The sequence below is a fragment of the Narcine bancroftii genome, chromosome 10 (assembly GCF_036971445.1).
Source record: "Narcine bancroftii isolate sNarBan1 chromosome 10, sNarBan1.hap1, whole genome shotgun sequence".
Taxonomy (NCBI): Eukaryota; Metazoa; Chordata; class Chondrichthyes; order Torpediniformes; family Narcinidae; genus Narcine; species Narcine bancroftii.
This window is the reverse complement of record NC_091478.1, coordinates 68,614,224-68,639,311: the sequence shown is the minus strand read 5'-3', so window position 1 is coordinate 68,639,311 and position 25,088 is coordinate 68,614,224. Positions and strand designations below refer to the sequence as shown.

General features: G+C 39.6%; 2 protein-coding genes across 9 annotated transcripts in view; one reads left to right on the top strand and one right to left on the bottom strand.

Moving 5' to 3' along the window:
- The window catches only part of piezo1 (piezo type mechanosensitive ion channel component 1 (Er blood group)), a 250,838-nt gene extending 238,990 nt beyond the window's left edge, over nucleotides 1-11,848 (top strand). For all 4 annotated transcript variants that reach the window (XM_069901252.1, XM_069901253.1, XM_069901254.1 and 1 more), the window contains 4 exons: nucleotides 2,803-2,925; nucleotides 5,902-5,981; nucleotides 7,291-7,495; nucleotides 10,378-11,848. In XM_069901252.1, coding sequence (XP_069757353.1) covers nucleotides 2,803-2,925; nucleotides 5,902-5,981; nucleotides 7,291-7,495; nucleotides 10,378-10,627 — 658 coding nt within the window. In that variant the 3' untranslated portion in view covers nucleotides 10,628-11,848. The remainder of the gene's footprint in view (nucleotides 1-2,802; nucleotides 2,926-5,901; nucleotides 5,982-7,290; nucleotides 7,496-10,377) is intronic.
- A 4,427-nt stretch (nucleotides 11,849-16,275) lies between these two features.
- ctu2 (cytosolic thiouridylase subunit 2 homolog (S. pombe)) overlaps nucleotides 16,276-25,088 on the bottom strand; it is a 60,956-nt gene continuing 52,143 nt past the window's right edge. For all 5 annotated transcript variants that reach the window (XM_069901238.1, XM_069901240.1, XM_069901239.1 and 2 more), the window contains 7 exons: nucleotides 24,237-24,368; nucleotides 23,688-23,779; nucleotides 23,031-23,131; nucleotides 22,626-22,782; nucleotides 19,732-19,786; nucleotides 18,851-18,909; nucleotides 16,276-17,736 (listed from right to left, as the gene is read on the bottom strand). In XM_069901238.1, coding sequence (XP_069757339.1) covers nucleotides 17,670-17,736; nucleotides 18,851-18,909; nucleotides 19,732-19,786; nucleotides 22,626-22,782; nucleotides 23,031-23,131; nucleotides 23,688-23,779; nucleotides 24,237-24,368 — 663 coding nt within the window. In that variant the 3' untranslated portion in view covers nucleotides 16,276-17,669. The remainder of the gene's footprint in view (nucleotides 17,737-18,850; nucleotides 18,910-19,731; nucleotides 19,787-22,625; nucleotides 22,783-23,030; nucleotides 23,132-23,687; nucleotides 23,780-24,236; nucleotides 24,369-25,088) is intronic.

The following is a 25,088-nucleotide window of genomic DNA, read 5'->3' as shown; positions in this document are numbered from 1 at the left end:
TCTTAAATTTTAAAATTGAGCCTGCATTCACCACTTCAGCTGGCAGCTCATTCCACACTCCCACCACTCTCTGTGTGAAGAAGTTCCCCCTCATGTCCCTGTAAACTTCTCCCCATTCACCCTTAACTCGTGTGTTCTCACCAAACCTCAGTGAAAAAGACTACTTGCATTTTACTCTATTTATCCCCCTCTAATTTTGTAAACTTCTATCAAATATCCACTTATTCTTCTACACTCGAAGGAATAAACTGCTAACCTGTTTAACTGTGACTCCATTCCTGAAACCACAACAACTTCCTAGTAAATCTTTTAATCTTATTGATGTCTTTCCTATAGTTAGGTAACCAAAACTTTACACAATACTCCAATGTCTTCTATAACTTCACCAAACCATCCCAACTCTTATACTCAATACTTTGATTTATAAAAGCCAATGTGCCAAAAGCTCTCTTTACAACCCTATCTACCTGTTTCACCTCTTTCAGGGAATTATGTTACCTGTATTCATAGATTCTTCTGTTCTTCTGCACTCCTCAGTGGCCTACCATTTACCATGTATAACCTACCTTGGTTTGTCCTTCCAAAATGCAATACCTCACACTTGTCTGCATTAAATTCCATCTTCCATTTTGCAGCCCAATTTTCTAACTGGTCCAGATCCCTCTGCAAGCATTGAAAGCCTTCCCACTATACTTCCAATCTATTGTGTCATCTGCAAACTTACTGATCTAATATAACACATTGTCATCCAGCTCATTGAAATAGATGACAAACAACAATGAACCCAGCACTGATCTCTGAGGCATATGACTAGTCACAGGCCTCCATTCAGAGAGGTAATCATCCACTACCACTATCTGCTTCTCCCATAAACCCAATGTCAAATCCAGTTTACTACCTCACCATGAATATCGAGCGTCTGAACCTTCCTGACTAATCATGTGGGACCTTGTCAAGGCCTTACTAAAGTCCATGTCCATAACATCCATAGCCTTTCCTTCATCAACTTTCCTGGTAACATCCTTGAAAAACTTTAAGATTGGTTAAACGTTTATTCCTAATCAGTCCCTATCTATCCAAATACGAATATCCAATCGCTTAGAACACCTTCCAAAAACTCACCTACTCTGGAAATTTCTAAGCTAGCATCCCTCAAGGTCAGAGGGACTATCTTGTCAGGCCCTGGGGATTTATCTACCTTTATTTGCTTCATGACAGCAAACACCTCTTCTTCTTTTATATAGGTTCCATGACCTCACTGCTTGTTTTCCTGACATTCCACAACTCTGTACCAATTTCCTGAGTGATTACTGATGAAAAACTAACATTTAAGATCTCCCCATTTCTTCTAGCTCCATACATGGTGATCACTCTGATCTTTAAGAGGACCTATACTATTTTTTGCTCTTAATACCTGTAGAAACCCCTGGGACTTTCCTTCACCTTGCCTGCCAGAGCAACCCTGTGTCTTCTTTTCATCCTGTTGATTTCCCTCTTTATTTTCCCCTGCATTTCTATACTCCTCAAATACCTCATTTGCTCCTTGTTGTCTATTCCTGCTTTACACCTCTCTCTTCTTATCCAGATCCCCATCATACTTTGCAAACCAAGGTTCCTTATGTCTGTTAACTTTACCTGTCCTGTCTCGTTTTCTAAAGGAGACCCAGTATTGCATTCTCTCCAGTTGGTACCACAATTTATGATTTAGAAAACTTTCCTGAACATATTTGACAAATTCTAACCCCTCCTGTCCTTTCACAGTACAGGAGTCCCAGTCAATATGTAGAAAGTTAAAATCGCCTACTATCACAACTTTGTTTCCTGCAGCTGCCTGCTATCTCTCAGCAGATCTGCTCATTAATTCTCGCCAAATATTGGGTGATCTATAATGCAGCCCTCTTAATGTAGTCATATCTTTCCCATTCCTCAGCTCCTCCCTTATAACCTCAGTAGACAAGCCCTCTAGTCTGTCCTGTCTGACCACAGCAGTGACATTTTCTCTGAACATTGAGCTGCCGATCCTGCCCCTCCTGCAACCAAGTTCCACTAATGGCCACAATGCCATAATTCCATGGGCCAATCCACGCTCTAAGCGCGACTGCATTTCCTACAATACTTCTTGCATTGAAATGCATACACCTGAGAATGCCATTTCCATCACACACAACCCTTTGGTTTCTGTCTCTGTATGCAGTCTTAACATAATTTTTTCCTCTTCCACTCTGGTACCCATATTCCTACAAATCTCGTTTACCCCCCCCACCCTGGAGCAGCACTAGCAAACCTTCCTGCAAGGATATTTCCCCCCTTCCAGTTCAGGTACAAATTGTCCTGCCAGTACAGGTCCTACCTTCCCTGGAAGAGAGCTTCTTGATCCAGAAATGTGAATCCCTCCCTCCTGCTCTATCTCTTTGCTAGGCTGCATTATCCTCCTGCTTCAAGCCTCAGTAGCACGTGGCATGGATAGCAATCTTGAGATCACAACCCTGGAAGTCCTGTCCTTCAAATCCCTGAACTCTCTTTGCAGGACCTCAACACCCTTTCTACGCATGCCATGGGACCACAACATCTGGCTTGCTCACTCTCCCACTTGAGAATGCCGTGAACTTGATCTGAGATATCCCAGATCCTGGCACTGGGAGGCAACATACCATCTGGGATTCTCAATGTCTTCCATAGAACCTCTTATTGAATTTGACTTGTTAACCTTTTGTATCATTTGACAAACTTTGTTGATCAGAGTACGGTTCTTAGACTTCATTCAACGTATTATCCTTAATCACTTAGTGCTTTTTTGTGCAGAGACCTGAATCTCGGTGGAGTACATGAACATGCATCAGAGAAACATACCATTGATCTAGAGCCAGAAAATCCTGTGCGAGAACAATTGGCAGGCCTTCTCCTGGGAACTCGAAAGGAACCAGTGTATGCATCTATTTTTGAAATGATTTGAGTATCACTGATGCTATAATTTCCTTGAATTTTAACTTGTTTTAGTATTGGCTTTTGTTGGAGCAATATTCTTGTGTGGAGATGGGTAATTGGAGGGATGTCTGCGAGAATTGGAGGAGCAGACCTGCAGAGAGAAAGGAGAGCTCATAGATTTACTAGAGATTTGGAATTTGAGGCACAATGTTGATATTAGAAGTAGATCAAATAATCCAGGCCCTTTTCCCAACATTGTTTAGAACTTTAGCTGTACACACAGTCTGATCACCCATCATGGATTTGTTCCCTGTGATGGAAAATTCAAAAGATTTTCAACCACCATGTAAAGAAATTTCTCTTTATCACAGTACTAAGTAGCCCTCCACAATCAGAAAATTACACCTCCAAGTTTTTAATGAGAGGAAGTATCTTTTTGATTTCAACCCTTTCAGAATCTTGGAAGAGATTGTCTCCCTCTCTGTGAAACTGCAGTGAACTGTCTCTCACAGGACCCCACCTGGAACCCTGAAATCAGCAATACCTGCTGTAATTTTTCTGCTAATACAAATTGTTGAAGTAGTACAAGGAAGGATTTAGAATTGAAAAAGTTACTTCTATTTTGTCAGTACTTTTGAGGTATTATTTGTATAATTGTGGAACAATGGTGCCTGTTCCTTTAAAACCACAAGGTAGATTTCATTCACTAATATCTCTGAACAGAACATAAACAGCACTGAAACAAGCCCATCCGCCCACCAAGTTCTGCTCTGACCTTGTTGCGGGGCTCTGTGATGCTTTGGTCTGAGGAGACACGCTCTCTCTGTTTGGGCTGGGTAAAGACTGGCGTGCAATGTCCTTAGAGTGAAGTGATGTGTTTTGGAAGGGCAGACTTTAAGGCAGAGTACATGGTTAATAGCAGGATCCTTAACCTTGTAGAAGAACAGAGGGACCTTGGGGTTTGAAATCCATAGATCTCTCAAGGTTGACACACAGGTTGATGGGGTAGTTAAGAAGGCGTATGGCATGCTGGCCTTCATTGGTCAGGGGATTGAGGTAAAGTTGCTCTGTTAAAGCTTTCTGGTTAGACAACATTTGGAAAATTGTATTCAGTTCTGGTTGCATCATTTTAGGAAGGATGTGGAAGCTATGAACAGGGCAGAGGAGATTTACCAGATGCTGCCTGGATTGGAGAACTTGTCTTATGAGGGCAAGGTTAGCAGTGCTGGGGCTTTTCTCTTTGAAGTGAAGAAGGATGGAAGGTGAATGAAGATTTTGAGAGGCACTGATAGAGTGGACAGCCAGCACCATTTTCCCAGGATGAGACTAGCAAACACCAGAGGACATTTGAACAAAGTGAGGGGAGGAAATTTTAGGAGAGACAATCAGGGGCAAGTTTTTTTTCCACGAAGAGAGTAGTGGGTGCCTGCAATGCATTGCTGGGGATGGTGCTGGAGGCTGGTACAATAAGACCATTTAAAAGACTTTTAGACTTGCACATGGATGAAAGAAAAATAGAGAATTGTGGGTGTGAGGTAGGGAAGGTTTAGTTTGTTGAGTAGATTGGCACAATATCATAGGTCAAAGGGGCTTTAATGTTCTATGTAATACCGTGGTCAGTATTTCTGTTGGGGACAGCCAGGCAGATTTCCCCAATAAATTGCTTTGTACTCTGAAGCATTTCCAAATAAAAGTAAACCAAACTCGCTGTACTTTGTAACCTTTTTGGCCTTTAATAATAATGCTAAATTGAGTGATGAAGAGCACGTGCAAGGGAAGTGGAGAATACACATCTATCATCAAAAAACAAGGCAGGGCGGTGCAGAGAGGGTGCTTCGTCCGCTTCACCAATGGGGAGGGGGGAGGGGGGGGCATCCCTGCAGAATATGGGGCCTGCTGTTTAAGACTGAAGGCATTTCCACTGAGTGGGGAATCCGTGGAATTCTCTACCTCCAGAGGGCTGTGAATATTCAGTCACAGAGCAGATCAATATCATATCATATCTTCATTTACGGAGTGGAAACAGGCCATGTTGGCCTTTCAAGTCCACACCGGTTCACTCTTCAGGCATTGGTGATTTTAAGTGTAGTGTATCTTTGAGAATTTTAACATCTATCCATAGGTCCTCTGTACTTTGGATGTGAAATCTCATATTAAAATATTCAAAAACATTGGCTGTGTGGGAGAAGCCAGTGAGTGGCCGTGGACAATAGCTTCTCAGACTGCAGGCCTATATCTGGAGGAATTGAAAGAGGTGGTGATCGGAAAAGTGGATTTGAGATGAAGGGATCAACCGTGAGCCTCCTTGAATGGTGTGGCTGCATCAATGTTCCTTTCCATTTCTTCTTGCTAAAATTGATGGTTATTGGATATGGTCAGAGGTTGGAGGCTATGGGGAAAAAAAATTAAATGGGCCTCAAATACTTTAGGTTATACAATTGAATTTGATTTGCTTCATAATTATAAAATTCAAAAATGTTTTAATTAAAATTGCATGTTGTGGTGATATGTTTCCTCCATTGTGTAAAGTTATGGTTGATTACTGTATATATGAAGCTGGCCCGCCCACGGATGATTCATACACTATGACTCCTCCCCTGTGCTCCTGGGCCATAAAGGTCGAGCCACCTTTCCCTTGCCACCATTCCTATCCTGGGATCCGGACCAACAAGGTTCTTCTGTGTATTAAAGCCTATCATTTCCTCAGCAGTTACTGTAGTTACTGATAGTGCCCTACACATGTGATGGTTGGTTGTACATTTGAATTGTTACTTGAGAGGCAAACATGGTGTGGATGGTGCATCGAGTAACTTTCCTCCATTGGATGTAATGACTGGACTTCACGGAGTTCACACCAGAATTCCCTGTAACATTCTCACTCTCCATCACTCCCCATTAAAGTTGCTGCCACTGTGATACTGACCCTGTACTTCAAACAGAATGTGTTCATCTGATGTTTCTGAATGACTGTTGCAGATTGATTTCACACATGTTGCCAAAATACATTAGAGCTCCAAATGGGCCAGATGCCAATCCTGCTGAACAGATGTATCCAGGTAAAATGACTTTACTTTGTCTAGTAGGAAATTTCACCTGTTTTTAAAATGACAATTGAAAATACTTACTGACAAAATCAAGATTCCTTGACTGTCATACAATAGTACTGGACATGTAATATTACATGAAATTGCCTCCTGTCTGCCCTAAAGCAAACTAAAAGTTGCCCTTAGTGTCACCAAGCGCTCCTGACAGTACGAGAGTAAGAGAAGCAAAGGAGACTCCCTTTAAGAGTAATTGAGTGTTGAAGGATTCGCCTCCAGCACCCCTGAAGCCTTTACAGCCACACAGACTCCTGTCAGGTTCATCGGCATCCCAAGCTTCAGACCCAAACCTCCCACACGGTCAGGCAGGCTTCAGCGCCCAAGATTCATTGGAAGCCCTTCTTGCCCTCAGCTCCCTCTCAAATCCCAGCTCTGATACCTGATTCCCAGGAACCAGTCTCCAGAAACCCACAGCCTGTGGGGGGACCTTCAACTGCAAGTTGCCTGCAGTCTGTGGTGGGGGGGGGGGTCCTTCACTGGTCCACCGCTATGGTCACTGTCCTCTGCTTCTCTTTCTCAATGGGTGGTGGGGGGATGTTCTTCCCGTTTCTTCCCTGCGCTGATTTACAGTTCTTTTGGAGTTTGCAAGCTATCTTGGGCACAGACCTGCAGTTGCAGGCCTTTGGTTTAACACCTTTGGCCCCCTCACGGGTCGTTTTATGGCTATACAGGGCTGCTGGCATTAGGACTGGATGGTTGAACCCTTCAGAGCTGCACTGTGCCTCTGCTCTCCAAGGTCCGCACCAGTGCTGCTATTAATCTGGCAATCAATAAATTCATCTTGTATGGTACAATTTTCACCAGCAGGGTCCTTAATTCCCTTATGTTATATTGTGGTCACGTGAAAAATTCTTCTGCCGTATCTTTAATTGACTTGCTAATCCTGGTTTCTTAAAAGATTAAAATAAATCCAGTGGGAAATGATTTCTCTTCTGGAACTAAAGATGAATGCGTACTGTAAGCCTTCCTTTCCTCTACTCCCCCGTGGCCACATGGTACGTCACGCAGAAATCCTGGGGATTCTGATCTTGGAGAAAGTGTTGCTAAATTCAGCCAGTGGCTTTGCGACTGGATGTACATCAGTTGCGTTATGATGGTGAGCTGACCAATAACATGTGTTGTGAAGATAAAGCAGGAGCTAGAATATAATCTACATGGGGTTTTGCCCATTGCAAAAATATAGACAAGAACATTTTCAGTTAGACTTGGTGAGATTCTTTTTCCTTTCTAAATGCATTCGTTAACAACGTTTCGCTATTGATAGAGCAAGAAAACAATTATCTAAACGTGACGATGGAACTGCAAAGGCATATTGGTAGAAATACAAACGATTCAGATGGTATCCTGGAATGGTGGGTGATCCAGACCAAAACTGAGGAATGTAAACAAAACGAGTGCAATGAACTGCAAATGGTCATCTTTAGTGACAAGGTCAGCCCACCAAGCCTTGGCTTCCTCGCTGGACACGGGTAAGTTACTTTCATATGTGCAACAGCGATCATTTTCTTTTTCTTCTAATGCTTTAATAAAATATTTTATGTGGCAATGAATGGAGTAGAAATTATTAAATATTAAGTTATGAACTTAATTTGATTCTGTAAAATCTTAAAATGTAATCATCATTGAAAATGGGGTAAACTCCAAAGGGTAGAGACTTAGAACCGAGGACTATAGTCTGTGTTGAACTTTATTCTGCCTAGTTCCACTGACTAGTCCCATCCCACCTCCACCCCAGCCCTCCAATGACGTGATCTACCGGGATTGTTGACTGAAGAGGGCATGCAAAGTCATTGAGGGCCCCTTCCACACTGCACACAGAATATTTCAGCTGCTCCCATCAGGGAAGAGATACAGGAGTATCAGAGCCCACATAACCAGGCTGAGGAACAGCTTCTTCCCACAGGCAGTGACTGCTGAATGATCAAAGAAACTACTCACACTAACCATCCAAGACTCCTATTCAAGAAACATAATAAATCTATTTATTTATTTATTTGTACAGATGAAATACTAGTCGTGCATATGTATTGCTTGTATGTATGTGTGTTTTGTCTGGTTGTGTGTCTGCGTGCTTTGCACCGAAGACCGGAGAACGCTTTTTTGTTGTGTGGTACTTGTACAATCAGATGACAATAAATTTGACTTGACCATTTCCAGTCCATTTCCCTCCCCTCCACATACCTGTCCAAACTTTATTAAATGTTAAATTTGAGCTTGCTTAGTCTCAGTGGGGAAAAAAGCCTGATTGCATTATGCTTTCTATACCCACCATAATTTGGTATACCTCTATCAAATCTCCCTTCTATGCTCCAGGGAATAACCTGTTTAACCTTTCCCTGCAACTCAGTTCTTCCAAATTCTGACAACATCCCAGTAAATCTCCTCTGCACTCTTTGAGTCATATCTTTCCTGTTAGGTGACAGAATCTGCAGACAATTCTCCAAATTTGGCCTCTCCAATGTCTTATAAAACTTTTCCATATCTTTCAAACTCCAATACTTAATGCTTTTTTATTAAGGCCAATGTGTCAAAAGCTCTCTTTATGACTTGTAACCCCACTTACAGGGAATGATGTATTCTCAGATCCCTCTATTCTACCACACATCTCAGTAACCTGCCATTTGCTGTGTATATCTACCTTGGTTTGTCCTTCCAAAGTGGAATACCTCACACTTGCCTGTATTAAATTCCAACTGCCATTCTGCAGCACATTTTTCCAGCTCGTCCAGATCCCTCTGCTCACTTCCTCACTGTCCACTATACCTCCAATTTTTGTGTCATCTGAAAACTGTTGGATCCAATTTACCACATTATCATCCAGATCATTGCAAGCCTCCAGTCTTAAAGGCAATAATTTATTGTCACTCTCTGGTTTCTCCTATATAGCCATTGTCAAATCCAGTTCACTACCTCACCATGAATACCGAGCGACTGAACCTTCCGGACTAAACTCCCATGTGGAACCTTGTCAAAGGCTTTACTAAAGTCCATGTAGACAACAGCCACGGTCTCTTCTATCAGGTTAACTTTCCTGATAACCTCCTCAAAAAACTCTATATAAGATGGGTTAAACATGACCTATCCCTAATCAGTCTTTTCTGACCAAATTCGTATATCCGATCACTTAAACACCTTCCAATAATTCACCCACTACTGATGTCAAGCTCACCAGTCTCTTTTTTCCCGGATAATTTTTAAAGGCTTTTTTAAACAACAGATCAACATAAGCTACCCTCCAATCCTCCAGCATCTCACCTGTGGCTGAGATTGCCTCCTGCAATTTGAGCCTCCCTCAAAGTCTGAGGGAATATCTTGTCAGGCCCAGGGTATTTTATCCTATGATGTAGCCATTTATTTTTCTGTTTCCTTGGACAGTGAAGGTACCTGCTTGACTCCAATATGAGCATTTTAAGTATTTGTAAATTATGGATAGAAGTCATCAAAAACACACTGATCCCATATTACCTGCTGTCTCCTCCATGCCTTCACTAAAGCCTTCAATTGAAAGCCCCTGTATCTGACCAGTCATGTATCTCAACAGATAAGTTTCCCCACCACCCAATATCTTCAGGTTCTTGCTGACTGCAATGTAGACTTTTGCAGAATCCAAACCCTTGCGCATCACCTTCCTTGTCTTATGCCTGGATTTCTGAAGCCCTCTTTGAATAAAAAAAACTGATAAATTAATGTCACCTAATTGTCTTTACTGTTTCTTGTTCAGAAGCATTAACAAGCACTTTTTACAAGTTTTTTTAAAATTCGATCTTCAGATAATCCCCAGCACTTTCAGCCAATTTATCTGAGATGTCGTTACAGTTGTAGTGAGGGGAAGATTCTTGCAGCATTCTCTGAGGTTTGCTGAGAAAAGTTGTCTGTTCCTTTCTGCAGTGGGGGTGGAGGTGGTGGGGGAGGGATGGTGAAGCTGGAACAAATCTTACTGATCAAAGGATACCAGATGATTTTTTTGATGTGAAGCAAGGCTAAAAATAAGAAGTATTAATAGCATTGCATTAATATTTTAATGGAAGAATGAAAATCATTATTTATTTGTACAGATGAAATACTAGTCGTGCGTATATATTGCTTGTATGTATGTATGTATGTGTGTTATATCTGGTTGTGTGTCTGCGTGCTTTGCTTTGAGGATCAGAGAACACTATTTTGTCGGGTTGTAATTGTACAATCAGATAACAATAAATTTGACAACCTCAACCAAGTCCATTTCCCTCCCCTCCGCATACCTGTCCAAACTTTATTAAATGTTAAATTTGAGCTTGCAATGAAATGAACCTCATGGTCATATTTCTAAATGGAAAGACTTGCTGAGTGGGGTCTTTTCTTATTTTTACAGGATAATGGGTCTCTACATCTCGATTGTGCTGGTTGTTGGGAAGTTTGTGCGAGGGTTCTTCAGTGAAATATCCTACTCCATCATGTTTGAAGAGCTGCCTTGTGTGGATCGTATCTTAAAACTCTGCCATGATATTTTCCTTGTGAGAGAGAATGGAGATTTGGAAGTGGAAGAAGAGCTCTATGCCAAACTGATCTTCTTGTATAGGTCTCCTGAAACAATGATTAAGTGGACAAGAGAGAAGGATTAACAAGTCTTCCCTTTCATATTTCCTTCGGTCTCTCTTCCCTCGTCCTCTGCCATGTTTTTCTCTCCACTGAGCCAAGATGAATCTGCACCTCCTGATTAGTTACACATTTACCTCCGGTTGTCACAAACCTTTTATACCTGCTTCAGTCGTTATTATCAGTTACTGGAGGACCAGTTTTCCTTCACTCGTTTTAATAAAATGGACATGATGCTTTCGTACATAAACAATACTCTATTTAAATTTGAAATAAATCAGTCGTGATGTATTGTTGAATAGGGAACAACTGGCCATCCTGCTTGCACCAAAACATTTTTTTTCAAATTTGTTGTCATTTTGACTAATCATTTAGTTTGGGTCAGAATTATGTGACAGGTTTTTTTTTAAATCCAGGGAAACTAGAAAAATCAAACCAGCCCTCATGAAGCTTTGGGAAATTCGATGACCGACAGTACCATTCTATTTTCTTATCGAAATTTTAAAGTTATTCACAGTTCTGCAAAGCATTCACAGGAAAATGGGAACCTTGTCTTCTTGACACCTTTTGCCAATTTTTAAAAAAAGATTATTGTTGGTCTACCGGCAAGCAAGTTTTCCATTTATTCAAATAAATTATTGATAACCTGAAACACGGCTAGGGACGATACAGTGTTCTCATTAAAACCTGAGGCTCATTAAAACTTTAAATGATGAGAGAAAAAATTCACTTGAATGATTATCGGATGGGAGGTAGGAAATTGGAAGGCTTCAGTAAAGTATTGTTTAGCAGTGTAGTCCTGCAGCCGTGTTGCTTTATCAAACGACCATATCGTCTGTAACTTGTGTTATTACACACTCTCAACAGATGAATTTGTGGTCTCGTGTAATTCTCCAAAAGTGCCTCTAATACTCTCTAACCTGGCTGCAATTGTATAAAGTTACTCTTTTTGGAATAACTTTAATATTCTACAGGGCTTTGTGCATCAAACCAAACAACATTTTACTAAGGATAATGTTGCAATATATATATATATATGTATATGAAAAATATTTGTAAGTGAAAATGCAATTTTATAAAGTTGCTATTTTGGAGTAACTTTAATATTCATCAGGGCTTTGTGCATCAAACCAATCATCAACATTTTGATAAGGATAATGTTGCAATATGAAAAAAAATTGTAAGTGAAAATGAGAATGATAAAAGTTGATACTTTGTTCAAAATTAAAGAAGTCCTATGAATGGCATTGACTGTTGTTTCCAAATTGTGATAATAAACCCCGATTCCTTGCTCGGACAGAGCAATTGCATGCACCCTGGTATGAGAGTTCTGGGTTGTTTCATCACCCCATCGCATCTCTGCTGATCACCTTGCCCATCCGTACTAATCCCTCTTGCCTCTATTGATTCCCTATCCCTCTATTCCCTGCTCTTATGAGCAGTACCTGTCCAGATCCTCCTTTAATGCTGTTTCTGTTCCTGCCTCCACCGTCTCCTCTGGCAGCTCATTCCAGAAACCGTGTCTATTGTTAGTTTGGTAGAGAAAGTAGCTGGTGGGATTAGTACATTTGCAGATAGCACACAAGTCGGTGGTACAGTGGGCAGTGAAGAACGTTACAACAGGATTTCGACCAACCTGGAAAGTGGACAAAGGAATGGTGGATGGAAATTAACTTGCATGAATGTGAAGTGATGCATTTTGACACGTCAAAACAGGGTAGGCCCTTTAGGACGGAGATGAGAAAACATTTTTTTACCCAGAGAAGTGTGAATCTGTGGAATGCTCTGCCACAGAGGGTGGTTGAGGCAGATTCGCTGATTATGTTCAAAAGAGAGTTAGATAAGACTCTAGTGGGCAAAGGAGTTAAGGGTTATGGGGATAAGGCTGGAAAGGGGTACTGATAGTAGTGATCAGCCATGATCTGTAAAATGGCGGTGCTGGCTCGACGGGCCAAAGGGCCTACTCCAGCTCCTATTGTCTATTGTCATTGTTAATTGTCCTGTGTTTAATCTTTGTTATTGGCTGAGAGCAAAACGCAATTTCAAAAACCTGACATTGCTAATCAGATTTGAGAAGTTCTCTTGCTTCCTTTCTAGCGTTTTCTGTTGATTCCAAATTTGACAGAACAGAGTGGTGCAGAACATAAAATTGCATTGATATTATTGTAACAAAATTCGCTAAGCCAGCAATGTTCAGACAAAATATTGTATTCCTGGAGGAAGCAAATATCCAATATTAGGAGCTTAACTTTAACTGGTTTAATTTCATTTTTTTATTCATGTTTTTCTTGTAAACAGGATTAGCAGTTCAGTCACTGAGTTTTAACTATTTCATGTGGAAGATCTCCCATATTTTGCCTTCAAGAAATTGGAAGAGATTTAAGAAATTATTTAATGAACCAAAGGATGTAAGTGTTCCAAATACATTTTGGCCAAGTTTAAAAAGCAAGAGATGCAAGTTCAATCAATGTATTCTTAAGATAAACATGGCCTAATTGGCCTTAGTGATTTGATTAATTTGATTTTTACTAAAGTCTAAAACTTTTTAAATTAATTATGTATATAATTTATAATGTAATTTTTTGTTATTTGGAGTAGTAAAATATATTTAATTATATTATGTGTCTATAACATTCAGTATGAACCTTCATTTATAACATTGAGAAATTCTTTTCAGTATAAACAACAATGCATGAAAGTGATGGTGTGAAGAAATTTACATCAATTTCGATTCAAAGAGAATGTCTTGTCATATGAAACAGTGTAAGTGATGTGCTGTGTTAGGGTGAAAATTTTTGCATTATTTCACACATTTTGTTTGAAAAGTTTATACTACGTTTAAAGTGAAAACCAGTATTTTTTTTAAGTTAAATTCTTGTAGACATTTTAGGTTAAAGGTTGATTTATTTTCCTCTTGAGCTAGTAAACAATGTTCATTATTTGGAGGCCCCCCCCACCCCGTCATTGTAATTGAAGTAATTAAATTCAGCTGTCTGGACCAGAGCTGTATGAGTGGATAAAGAGACGGTCACCATAGCATGTGTGTGCACAGTGACTAGTAGTGTAGGGTTTAGTAAGTCTCAGTGGATGGCAGTCACCACATGTGTGTGTGCAGTGACTAGTAGTGTAGGGTTTAGTAAGTCTCAGTGGATGGCAGTCACCACATGTGTGTGTGCAGTGTGGGCTTTGGTGAGATGCCACAGCTGGGTATTTCTGTTTTTTTTTATGGAGGCGGCCAACTGGTGTTTTATCAAAGAGCTGAGTATTTTGCATCTATCTTTGATTCTTTCAGAGTTAAGGAGATCTTAGATAATACTAGCTGGTGTTTAAAATATAAGGTGGTTCCTTCACAGAACCAGGACTCAAAATGAAACAACAATAACTAACTTTTGAGGGAATGGCAGAACTCTGACCCTTAGATTACACTTCTTGGAGTACAGGGGGGTTTGTGGAGAGTTCCTGTGTATGCTGGAAGTGTCCTGCGGCAGCTCCTGACTGACCAGACTGGAGCTGTGGATGGGCTCACTGAGGCAGCCACAGTTCTGAGGACATTATGGTTAGTGATCTGATCTATGACTACCAGGATAAGGGGTCAGGATATTCTGAAGGAGGGAAGTGAACAATCAGTGGTGAATATTAGTATCAACAAAGTTTTTTTTTTAAAAGAAAGGTTTAATGTTCTGGATTAGCTCTAATGCGGTGTGCTTTTGAGTATGGGAATAAAGACAGATCAGATGGTTTGAAGGAGTTAAAGCTTTAGACCATTGAGAATTTTTCAGGAATAGGTGAGATGTGTATAATCAGGATATGAGGCATCTGAAATGGAATGTGTCCAATATTTTGCAGATTTGCTGGTGCTGTTAGGGATGTTTTAATCTAAATTGGCAGGAGGAAGTGACCTCTAGAGGTTCAAACAAATATAGATGAAAAAAACTTGATCAGTTTAGTAAGGATTGGAAAACTCTTGCATTTATTTCAATGCAAAGAATCTGACTGGGAAGGCAGGTGAACTTGGAGCTTTAATCAGCACATGTTTCAGTCACTGAGATGAAGTTGAACTTGCAGATCAACATTCCAGGGATAGAAGTTTCAGTCATGATGAGGGGGAGTTGCAGAAAGGGATGATCAAGCTCACCACTGCAAAAATGAGACATACCAGTAGAGTTTAGAAAGAAAATAAGGGGGTCATCACTTTGTTGGGATTAAACTTCAGGCCTTACAAATACAATATCAGCTGTAAAGGAGCAGATTTGTAGGAAAATTATGGAGGTGCAAGAGAAATTAGGTTAAGAATTTAATTTCCCCAATATTAACTGAGATTGCCTTAGAAAGAAAGGATTTGATGGGATGCAATTTTAAAATGAACACAAGATCTTTTTGTGCTGGTATGCATTATCTTTTGCAATATAATGGTTAGTGATGTTTTTAATTGGAGGTTTATTTAATTTTCCTCTGGATGATAATCTAGTAATTTAAGCAATCTGTGGCCTGTGCACTTTTGGAAGTTTGAAATATTTAGTTGTATAATTATTTTGTTATCTATTGCATTTTAATCAGTTTGTAGGGATCTGATTATTCCTTCATCACCAATTAACATTAGTTACATTAAATATTTTTGTATGGAAATAATTTGTACAAAATGTCTTGTGCTCCAAGCCATGCCAATGAATTCAGACCTGTTGTTTTATTCAGTGAATTTGGTGTCCATATGGTATTTCCTAAAATAATAATTCACAATGGTTGATCTATTTAGCAGTAAAATGTTAATTTTTTTAACAGCTTCCTACCTCATCTTGAACTTTGCTACTGATATTAGTTTCAGTCTATGTTGTAGTATTCTAAGAATCTCAAAACATTATCTATCACGTCTATTTAATTAAAAGTTGCAGGGGTTGTCTGTGCAAGATTCTTCACTGAGTACACAGAGAGTACTGGTAAAATGGATATAGTTTAAAAGAGGATTGGTAATCCTCCATCAATATTTCCCAGTTCAGGTAGGACAAATGGTATAGAATCTGGGGTACAGGAAGAAAAGCTGCCAGTCAGGCAGGCATCTTCTAATTCCTTGATTTTGGAGGGGTATTAAAGAAACACGACTCATGATCTTTCATTGGGTTGTGATAACATTTTAAAAGTGCACATGTTATTTCTAAAATATTGTTGAAAATCCAGATTTTTGAAATATACAGTTTAAACAAAGCATGTTTTAAAACTACTCGAAATTCACAAACCTCTTTAGTGCCTGTGTCCTTGAAAGGAAAATTAAAGTTTAACTCTTGTGAAATTTGGTTTACTTGCCAGTTTAAGTACTTTTCTCTGTATTTGTGCAGAATGCTTACAAATTACTGGGGAACTTCCTTACAAACCACCAGGGGCAGGAACTTTTAATATAAATTAAGTTTTAATTATATTATGTTTTAATATAAATAGGCTGACATTTGTGAAAGGAGCTCCATGGAATTATTTAACAATCCTATCCTATTGTTTTAAGACATTGAGTGATGACTTGTTCCCAGATTCTAGTGTGTGGATTGGAAACACAAAAGCTGGTGGTGGAGGAAATGTCTTTCCCAATTTATGACATTATTTACAGTGTAACCTGAATGGCCATCACACTGGGATGCACTGTCAGTTATCGCAGATTGACCCAGAAACTACTACGAAGTCCAGAAAATATTTTTTTAATGAACATTTATTGGTAAATTCAAAAAGTCACATCTATACATTTATTTTCATTATGACTGCCCAAGTGATCCACTTACAGTAATTTCAACAAGTTATTTGGTGAACCATTTTATTTGCATTACAGTTTTATGATGAGCAGTAATGATGCATTGAGGGACCACTACTCAGTTTTTCTTTCTAATGTAGCAAGGAAAGACCATCCAGAGAGTTTTCCACATTTCCTTCCTGTATCACAGAAAGGAAATGCTGGCTTGGGAAATTTACAGGAAGCAAATGTGAAAGAGAAATCAGCTGACTTCTCAGGTCAAGGACCCTTTCTCAGAACTGAGAGAGGTGCTCTCTCTGACCAAACTAAATGCAGATTGTTTAAGACAACTCAGGTGATAAAGAGCATGAATCGTGTATTCAGGAAGCATTCACAGAACCAAAGGGACAAAAGCAATAGGAAACAATGAACTAATTCATTCCAGGTTGCCAAGTGCCCAGATGAAAGGTATGCTGTTCTTCCGAAAAAGGCCTTAAGTTAGAATTTTAAGGTGGAATTTTTGTTTAAGACAGTTGCACAAGTTTTTAGAAATGTTGACGTAAAACTACCGGTAAGTTAGAGAAATACACTAGCTTAAACACCTGGATTGAGAATTGTGACAATTTCTATTACTTTCTATTCTATAGGTCAAGAATCCAATTATGTAGATCTGATGACCCTGTTGTAGAGTCAGAGAAGGATACCACACAGAAACATTGTTTTGAGCATCATCTCCCCCTGGATTCTCCCACTCATCTACACACAATGGGCAATTAACTTACCAACTCACACATTTTAGGATGTGGGAATAAAACCAAAGTAGTCAGAGGAAACCCACATGCTCACTGGGAGGACATTCAAGCTCCACACCAACAGCACTGGAGAGGAGGATTCAGTTGCTGGAGTGTGGCAAAAACAGTTCAGTTCAATAAGAGCCATTTAACCCATTTTTCCAAACAGCAATCTGCTCAATTTGACCAAATTAGTGTCAATGTAACACTAGGCTTTTAAAACAAGCCTCCTAAAGTAATTCAACAGAAAATCTCACCACTCTAAATTTAGGAACAGGTTTTGAATTTAATATTTCAAACTTATTTACAACCATGACTAAGTGTACAAAACAACATGAATATAAATCCAACTAAAACCTTAGGACTGTAATTGTTATAATACATGAGCAATTTGCATTGGAGTTCTTGCTACAAGATCCTAGGATTGAGCATTGGAAATCTAATTAACTGAACTTCAAGTGTTTGAATGTCAGAGCAAGTTACAATTCATGATTCATTCATAACACTTTATGAGCTAAATGAATAATCCGTATACAATCTGCATTATGGAGAATTCAGGCCGATTGGTCAGGAGTCAGCAACATCCTTCTCAGGAGCCAACAGGAACTCCTTGATCTGTTCCCTCACCTGTGCTCTAAAACAAACCACATGAGATTTATCAATTATTATTTTCATTAATGTAGAATCTTCAATACAACAGTTTGGACCAAGACAATATGGATTAAATCAAAGTTCTGATTCCGTATTTTTTATGAAATACATCTCATTGTAATGAATGATTGCATGGCATAAACAGACATAACCACATTCTCTCAGCAAAGGATCTTGGTTCCTTGTGCTCAGATACCAAAGTTAATGCAGCAGTCTTGGTTCGATCACTTCTTTTAATTGAAGTGTGCATGTAGAGGAACACCTTGATTGAAGTCCTTTATCACAAGCTAATCTGATTGAGAGTTTAAGGCATAATATTTTGGATTATGCATGAAATCGATTGTGCTGATCTTCTCCAAACAAATTGCTGAGGGATTCTGATGACTTCTCGAGCCAACTGAAGAATTGGTACGGTTTCTTTTCACTTTCACCGAAGTTTTGGGCAATGCTAAAACCAATCTGCTGTTGGAACTCTATGGGTTGAGCAGCTTCAGGTGGCGAAGAATGGTTACGATTTCCAGACCTTCTTGTCTTGATGAAAGGTTTCAACCATTCTTTTTCTCCATCTGATACTGCTTGGCCCACCAAGTTCCTCAGGCAGTTTGTAGAAGCTGGAATTTGAAGCCAAAAAAGTATTTTGTGCTTCTCCAGTGTGGACAATGCGACACTGTATGACCTTGCACATACAAAATCTAGCATCATTTATTTAGGGAGCAGGAGTTTATTTACTACAGCTGCCTTTGAGTCTGTTGGTGACCATTAAAGCAACAAGTTAATTTCAAAATTGCTATTACGGTGAGGAACCGAATTATCCGTGATAGTAAAAGGTTCCTTTTCAAGCCCATTTGTTTTTTGCCAACTGAGCACCATCTGTTATTAAAACATCAGACACACTGGATACAACAGGCAAATATTGAAAATTAATTATAATAAGTTGTGCTGTTAATGGCTCAGAAATAATACTCTATAATGTAATGATTGTTCAAGTACATAGACATTATTTAAGCATGTAAGGAATCAAAATCTAATTAATTACTTCTAAATACAACCTATGTATTATTAATTTGATCATCTTAATTCAGTAGATGCAAGTTCACCTGCGTTTTCTGCGCTCTGCTTCAGAGAGGACGTATTGTGGCAACAAATCCAGTGACACCTTGAAAGTAACAACAAAATTAAAAGAAAATGCACTTTTATTAATGCTGCTTTACTAATTAGTAAATTGTGCTAATTAGATTATAAGCAGCAGCGCGGTTGTGTAGCAGTTATGCAATGCCTTTACGGCACCAGCATTCAGGACTGGACCTGGGTTCAAATCCCACGTTGTCTGTAAGGACTTTGTATGTTCTCCCCGTGTCTGCATGGATTTTCTCAGGGGGCTCCAGTTTCCTCCTACCCTTCAAAATGTTCCGGGGGTGTAGGTTAACAGGGTGTAAATTGGGCAGCACTGACTCGTATGGCCGAATTGGCCTGTTACAGTGCTATATGTCTAAATTAAAAAATTAAGTACGGAAAAATTAAAAACAATAAAATTTTAGTCTGTTGTATAGCATAGAAACAGGCCATTCAGCCTATTCAGCCTATGACTATCATTCCAGTCTAATTAATTCAGATAAGTGAATGGTGAGAGCTGCACGTTAGTTCAAATATAATATTTGACCTATTCAGGTGGAAGTATGGTAAACTTTATGTAGAATGTTCATCAATGCATACAATGTATTAAATATTAGAACTGTATTTTGGAATCTGAATTTAACAACATTTATCAAAACTATGGAAGTCCATTTAAAAAGTAATACAGGTTAAACTGTTAGAAACATTATATAAACTTTCTATAATCAGTCCTAAGGGTTAACACTGATTCTCTATCCACAGATGTTGCCTCACTGAGAACTTCCAACATTTTGTTTTGAATTTATTGAACATTGTTTGTAGCAACTGTAGAATTGAAAAGTTGGATTTTTATAGTATAACTCACCATATCTTTGATAGTTAGTCTACAGCTGTAGCAAAGCAGTGCAAGGAGATTACCACTGAAATAGCAAATACATTTTAAATAGTTATTAACCTTTTAAAAATTTGTAATTGACAAACAACAATGGCTTTGTATAAAAATGCCGCACAAACTATGCAAAATGACGTGACTAAAAATGCAACCATCTACAATAACATCATCTTCAAATTTATTGATGATAGCATGGTAATGGGTTGTATAAAACAAAAGGCGATGAGCAGCATACAGGAAGGAGATTTAAAATTTAGTTGAATGGTGCACTAAGGAGCTGCTTGTTGACTTCAGGAAGGGTAAAAGCAGAGATGTATTCTCAATGATCATTGTGGAAATCAGAGGTGGAGAGGGTGAGCAAATTTAAGTTTGGCGTCACTTTCTTGGCAGATCTTTCCTGGACCCAACACACTAATGGCATTGTGAAGAAAGTACCTCAGTGCCTCTACTTCCTCAGCGGGTTTGGTATGACATCAGAAATCGTGGCAAATTTCTAGATTTGCGGTGTAAGGGGTGCTAACTGGCTACATCACGGTCTGGTATGGGGACATAAATAGCCCTGAGCATAAAGCCCTCCAAAAGGTAGTGGGCACAGCCCAGGACATCACAGGCCACATCCAACCCACCAGCAAGAACATCTACAGGGAAGGCTGCCGTCAGAGAGCAGAAGCAATCATCAAGGATCCAGACCACCCAGCACACGCTCTGTTCTCACTGCTGTCATCAGGAAAGAGGTAGAGGTGTCACAAGACTCGCACCACTGGGTTCAGGAACAGCGGCTACCACTATACTATCAGATTCCTCAACAACCAACTCAATTAGGGACTCTTATTCTCTTTGCATTGCAGTTTGTTTACATTTCTTTGTGCACCTGTACAATTTTTCTGCCTTATAATTGAATTGTAATTCTGCCTCGGCCACAGGAAAATTAATCTCTAGATTGCATGAGATATAATGTATGTCTTCTTTGGCTTGGCTTCGCGGACGAAGATTTATAGAGGGGTAAAGTCCACGTCAGCTGCAGGCTCGTTTGTGGCTGACAAGTCCGATGCGGGCCAGGCAGATACGGTTGCAGCGGAAAATTGGTTGGTTGGGGTTGGGTGTTGAGTTTTTCCTCCTTTGTCTTTTGACAGTGAGGTGGGCTCTGTGGTCTTCTTCAAAGGAGGTTGCTGCCCGCCGATATCAGCCCACTGGCGGTGGTCAATGTGGCAGGCACCAAGAGCTTTCTTTAGGCAGTCCTTGTACTTCTTCTTTGGTGCACCTCTGTCTCGGTGGCCAGTGGAGAGCTCGCCATATAACACGATCTTGGGAAGGCGATGGTCCTCCATTCTGGAGACGTGACCTACCCAGCGCAGTTTGATCTTCAGCAGCGTGGATTCGATGCTGTCGGCCTCTGCCATCTCGAGTACTTCGATGTTGGAGATGAAGTCGCTCCAATTAATGTTGAGGATGGAGCGGAGACAACGCTGGTGGAAGCATTCTAGGAGCCGTAGGTGATGCCGGTAAAGGACCCATGATTCAGAGCCGAACAGGAGTGTGGGTATGACAACGGCTCTGTATATGCTAATCTTTGTGAGGTTTTTCAGTTGGTTGTTTTTCCAGACTCTTTTGTGTAGTCTTCCAAAGGTGCTATTTGCCTGTCTGTTGTCTATCTCGTTGTCGATCCTTGCATCCGATGAAATGGTGCAGCCGAGATAGGTAAACTGGTTGACCGTTTTGAGTTTTGTGTGCCCGATGGAGATGTGGGGAGGCTGGTAGTCATGGTGGGGAGCTGGCTGATGGAGGACCTCAGTTTTCTTCAGGCTGACTTCCAGGCCAAACATTTTGGCAGTTTCCGCAAAACAGGACGTCAAGCGCTAAAGAGCTGGCTCTGAATGGGCAACTAAAGCGGCATCGTCTGCAAAGAGTAGTTCACGGACAAGTTGCTCTTGTGTCTTGGTGTGAGCTTGCAGGCGCCTCAGATTGAAGAGACTGCCATCCGTGCGGTACCAGATGTAAACAGCGTCTTCATTGTTGAGGTCTTTCATGGCTTGTTTCAGCATCATGCTGAAGAAGATTGAAAAGAGGGTTGGTGCGAGAACGCAGCCTTGCTTCACGCCATTGTTAATGGAGAAGGGTTCAGAGAGCTCATTGCTGTATCTGACCCGACCTTGTTGGTTTTCGTGTAGTCTGACAATAAATCTATAACCATTGACAACTGAATGTAAGCTTTGTTGAGAGCAATTCACAGCTCTTAAACTGTGATTAAAGACACAGACACCAGTAATAGGACAAAAGTAAATAATGTATAAAAGATCAGAAATGGAAGAACACAAAACTCTAAAGGGATTTGGAGCAAGAGGGAAGAAATATTACTGTGAAGGTTGAGACCAGGAGGAACAGAATTCAACAATTAACATTTTAAATGGAATAGGAGTTAAGAGCTGAATGACTCAAAACAACGGTGCACGTTGAGCTACAAGCTGCTTAGTCTTGTTTAAAGGTGTTAGCCAGCATGCCAATAAGAGATACAAAAAAACCTATCGAGATGAACTTGCAAGAATAAATGAGTGTAAATTGAGAATCTTGATGATTGAAAAGATGGGTTGGAAGCTCAACCCGAGGAAGACAGATGGAAACTACAGCAAGAAATCAGTGGCACAAATCAGAAGTTGAACTGGATAAAATTAATTTGTTTTTAACTTGGGAAGCATTAAAATAAATACAAGAAAATTAAAATTTGGCTCTAGATTGCATTATTTTCCCCATTAAGCTTCTTGGTAAATCAACAGTTCTGATAAATACAAATAATGAACACCAACTGGATGATGGAAGAGGTTGCAGATTTCTTTCCATCTAAAAATGTTTCTTTGGCTGTAAACACCTACCAGCTTGTTGAATAGCACACTGCTTCCGACTGCATACCACAGCACTTGTCCATTCCATCATTGCCACATTGCTCAGTGACCTCTGGCGCACATTCAGGAAGTCGCTTGAGTGACAAGTTTTCTGATATTAGGGTGGCCTGAAAAGCTGAGGCTTCCTCTTGGAAGAACATACAAGATTTTTAAAAAATTGCCTGAATTTAAATTTTCTAACTTGCATATTCAATTTCAACAATTAATCCAGATTGTGCGTTAATTAAGAGCTTTCTAATCTAGGTATAATTTATATCAAGGAATTTTAAAAGTAGCAACGTTAAGGAAACATGAGAAAATAACTGTGCTATTGACACTGTCCAAAACATGTATGCAAAGGATTTAAGAGAGGAGCTTTTAATATCTATTACATACCTATTTTATTGTTCATAGCGCACAGACACAATAAACATTTCTCTGGCTGTTCCAAACCAAAATTCAAATCAGAGCAAGCTGTATTTAGCTTCTCGCTGGTCCTAGAAGAAAAAAAAAATGGCTTACACATGACTACAATCTATTATGCTTTTAACCCCAAATTGTACATTTCTCCATTATATTGTGAAACTAACTAAACATTATAAGAACTTTTGAACTATGTTTAAATGCCCTCTTATTTGAACTGCACAGTTTAAAACATTAATAAAAAGCTAACACCATCGATGCATCACAAGGATAGCCTCGACTAATGCGTTTTTGTGTACTTATTGGTTTTTGGTATTATGATGAGTTTATTGACATTAATTATATACATGTACAGTTCTTGTAGATGAACAGGTACTAAAAATGACAATCATATACATTGACTTATAAAGAGATAATAATAAATAGTGTGACAAGTCCTTTTTGTCATATAGTCGTATTTTACTTGTAGAAAGGGGAGGTTAGTATTGGCTGAGGTTTAGAAGCAGCCTACTTGCCTTGCTCTGGAGTTATGCAATCTTAGAAAAAAAGGGGAGAAAATCAGTATGGGAGGAATGAAGCACAATAGTGCACTTCAAGTTATCACAAGCTAGAAAGTAGCACACTTCTTACCTGTAAACAGTGCTTACAGTAGATGGGAAATCAGTCTGCAGCTTGTTCACAAAACTCTCAGTTAGTCGATGGATGCTAGCTTTATCACTGGCCTGCAAAAGAGCAGATTTTTTTTTCATGTTGCTTAGAACAATAACCTTTGATTCAATTCCTTCTAGCTGAGCAGAAGGGATGAATTCAAAATCATGTCGCCGTCAAATCACTTTGGATAAAATTTAAAGGTCATTGGTATCCACGTGGTTTTCAATGTGTCGATTATGGTTGCCATCAATTAAACAGGATAGATGCAGTAAAAGTACTGTACATAAAATCTTGAACACTATAGCTAGTACAAGAACCCAGGCTTAATAGAGTCAAGTTTGCGCAATGCTCAAACTTTATGCAAAATAGGGTGCACAAGATATTTTATGATATAATTACACTAAATACAGTCTTCAATTAAAAAATTAACTAATAGTGCACAACTTTCACTTTGTACATCCACTGGTACGCTAGACTGTAGGAACAGATGTAATTTACAGATAGCATAGTGCAGCCATTAAATCTTACCTTTGTATCCAATGCTGGGGTAAATACATTAGGAACGTCAAAAAGCTTATTGTAGAAAGCAATTTCTTTGGATGAATATTCCCTCATTGGCCTTACAATCACGACATCTCCATAACGATTATCTGAGAAACCCTATATTCCAAAAAAAAATGGAACAATGGAAGGTGGTACTTAAATAGTAAAACCATGGCTGCAGGGTGGGCAAGCCTGGGAACTTAACATCCGGGGTATACGATATTTAGGAGGGATCGGCAAGAAAGAAAAGGGGGTGGGGTAGTATTGATGGTGAGAGAAGGGACCGACACGATTGACAGAAAGTATATCAACTCGGAAGATGCGGAATCTATATGGGTAGAACTGAGGAATAGCAAGGGGCGGAAAACGTTAGTGGGAGTGGTATATAGGCCTCCAAATAGTAGTGTAGAGGTGAGGAAAGGCATTAAAAGAGAAATTAGAAAAGCATGCAATAAGGGATCAGCTGTCATCATGGGAGACTTTAATTTGCATATAGATTGGACTAGCCAAATTAGTAAAAATACTGAGGAGGAGAAATTCCTTGAATGATTATGGGACGGTTATCTAGACCAATATGTCGAGGAACCAACTCGGGAGCAGGCCATTTTAGATTGGGTATTATGCAATGATAAGGGGCTAATCAACAATCTTGTTGTACGAGGCCCTTTGGGTAGGAGCGATCACAATATGATCGAATTCTCACTCGACATGGAGAGTGATGAAATTAAAACCGAGACTAAGGTCCTGAATTTAAATAAAGGGATTTATGATGGTATGAGACGGGAGTTGAGTAAGATTGATTGGGTGGTGTTTATGGGGGAGTTGACTGTGGATAGA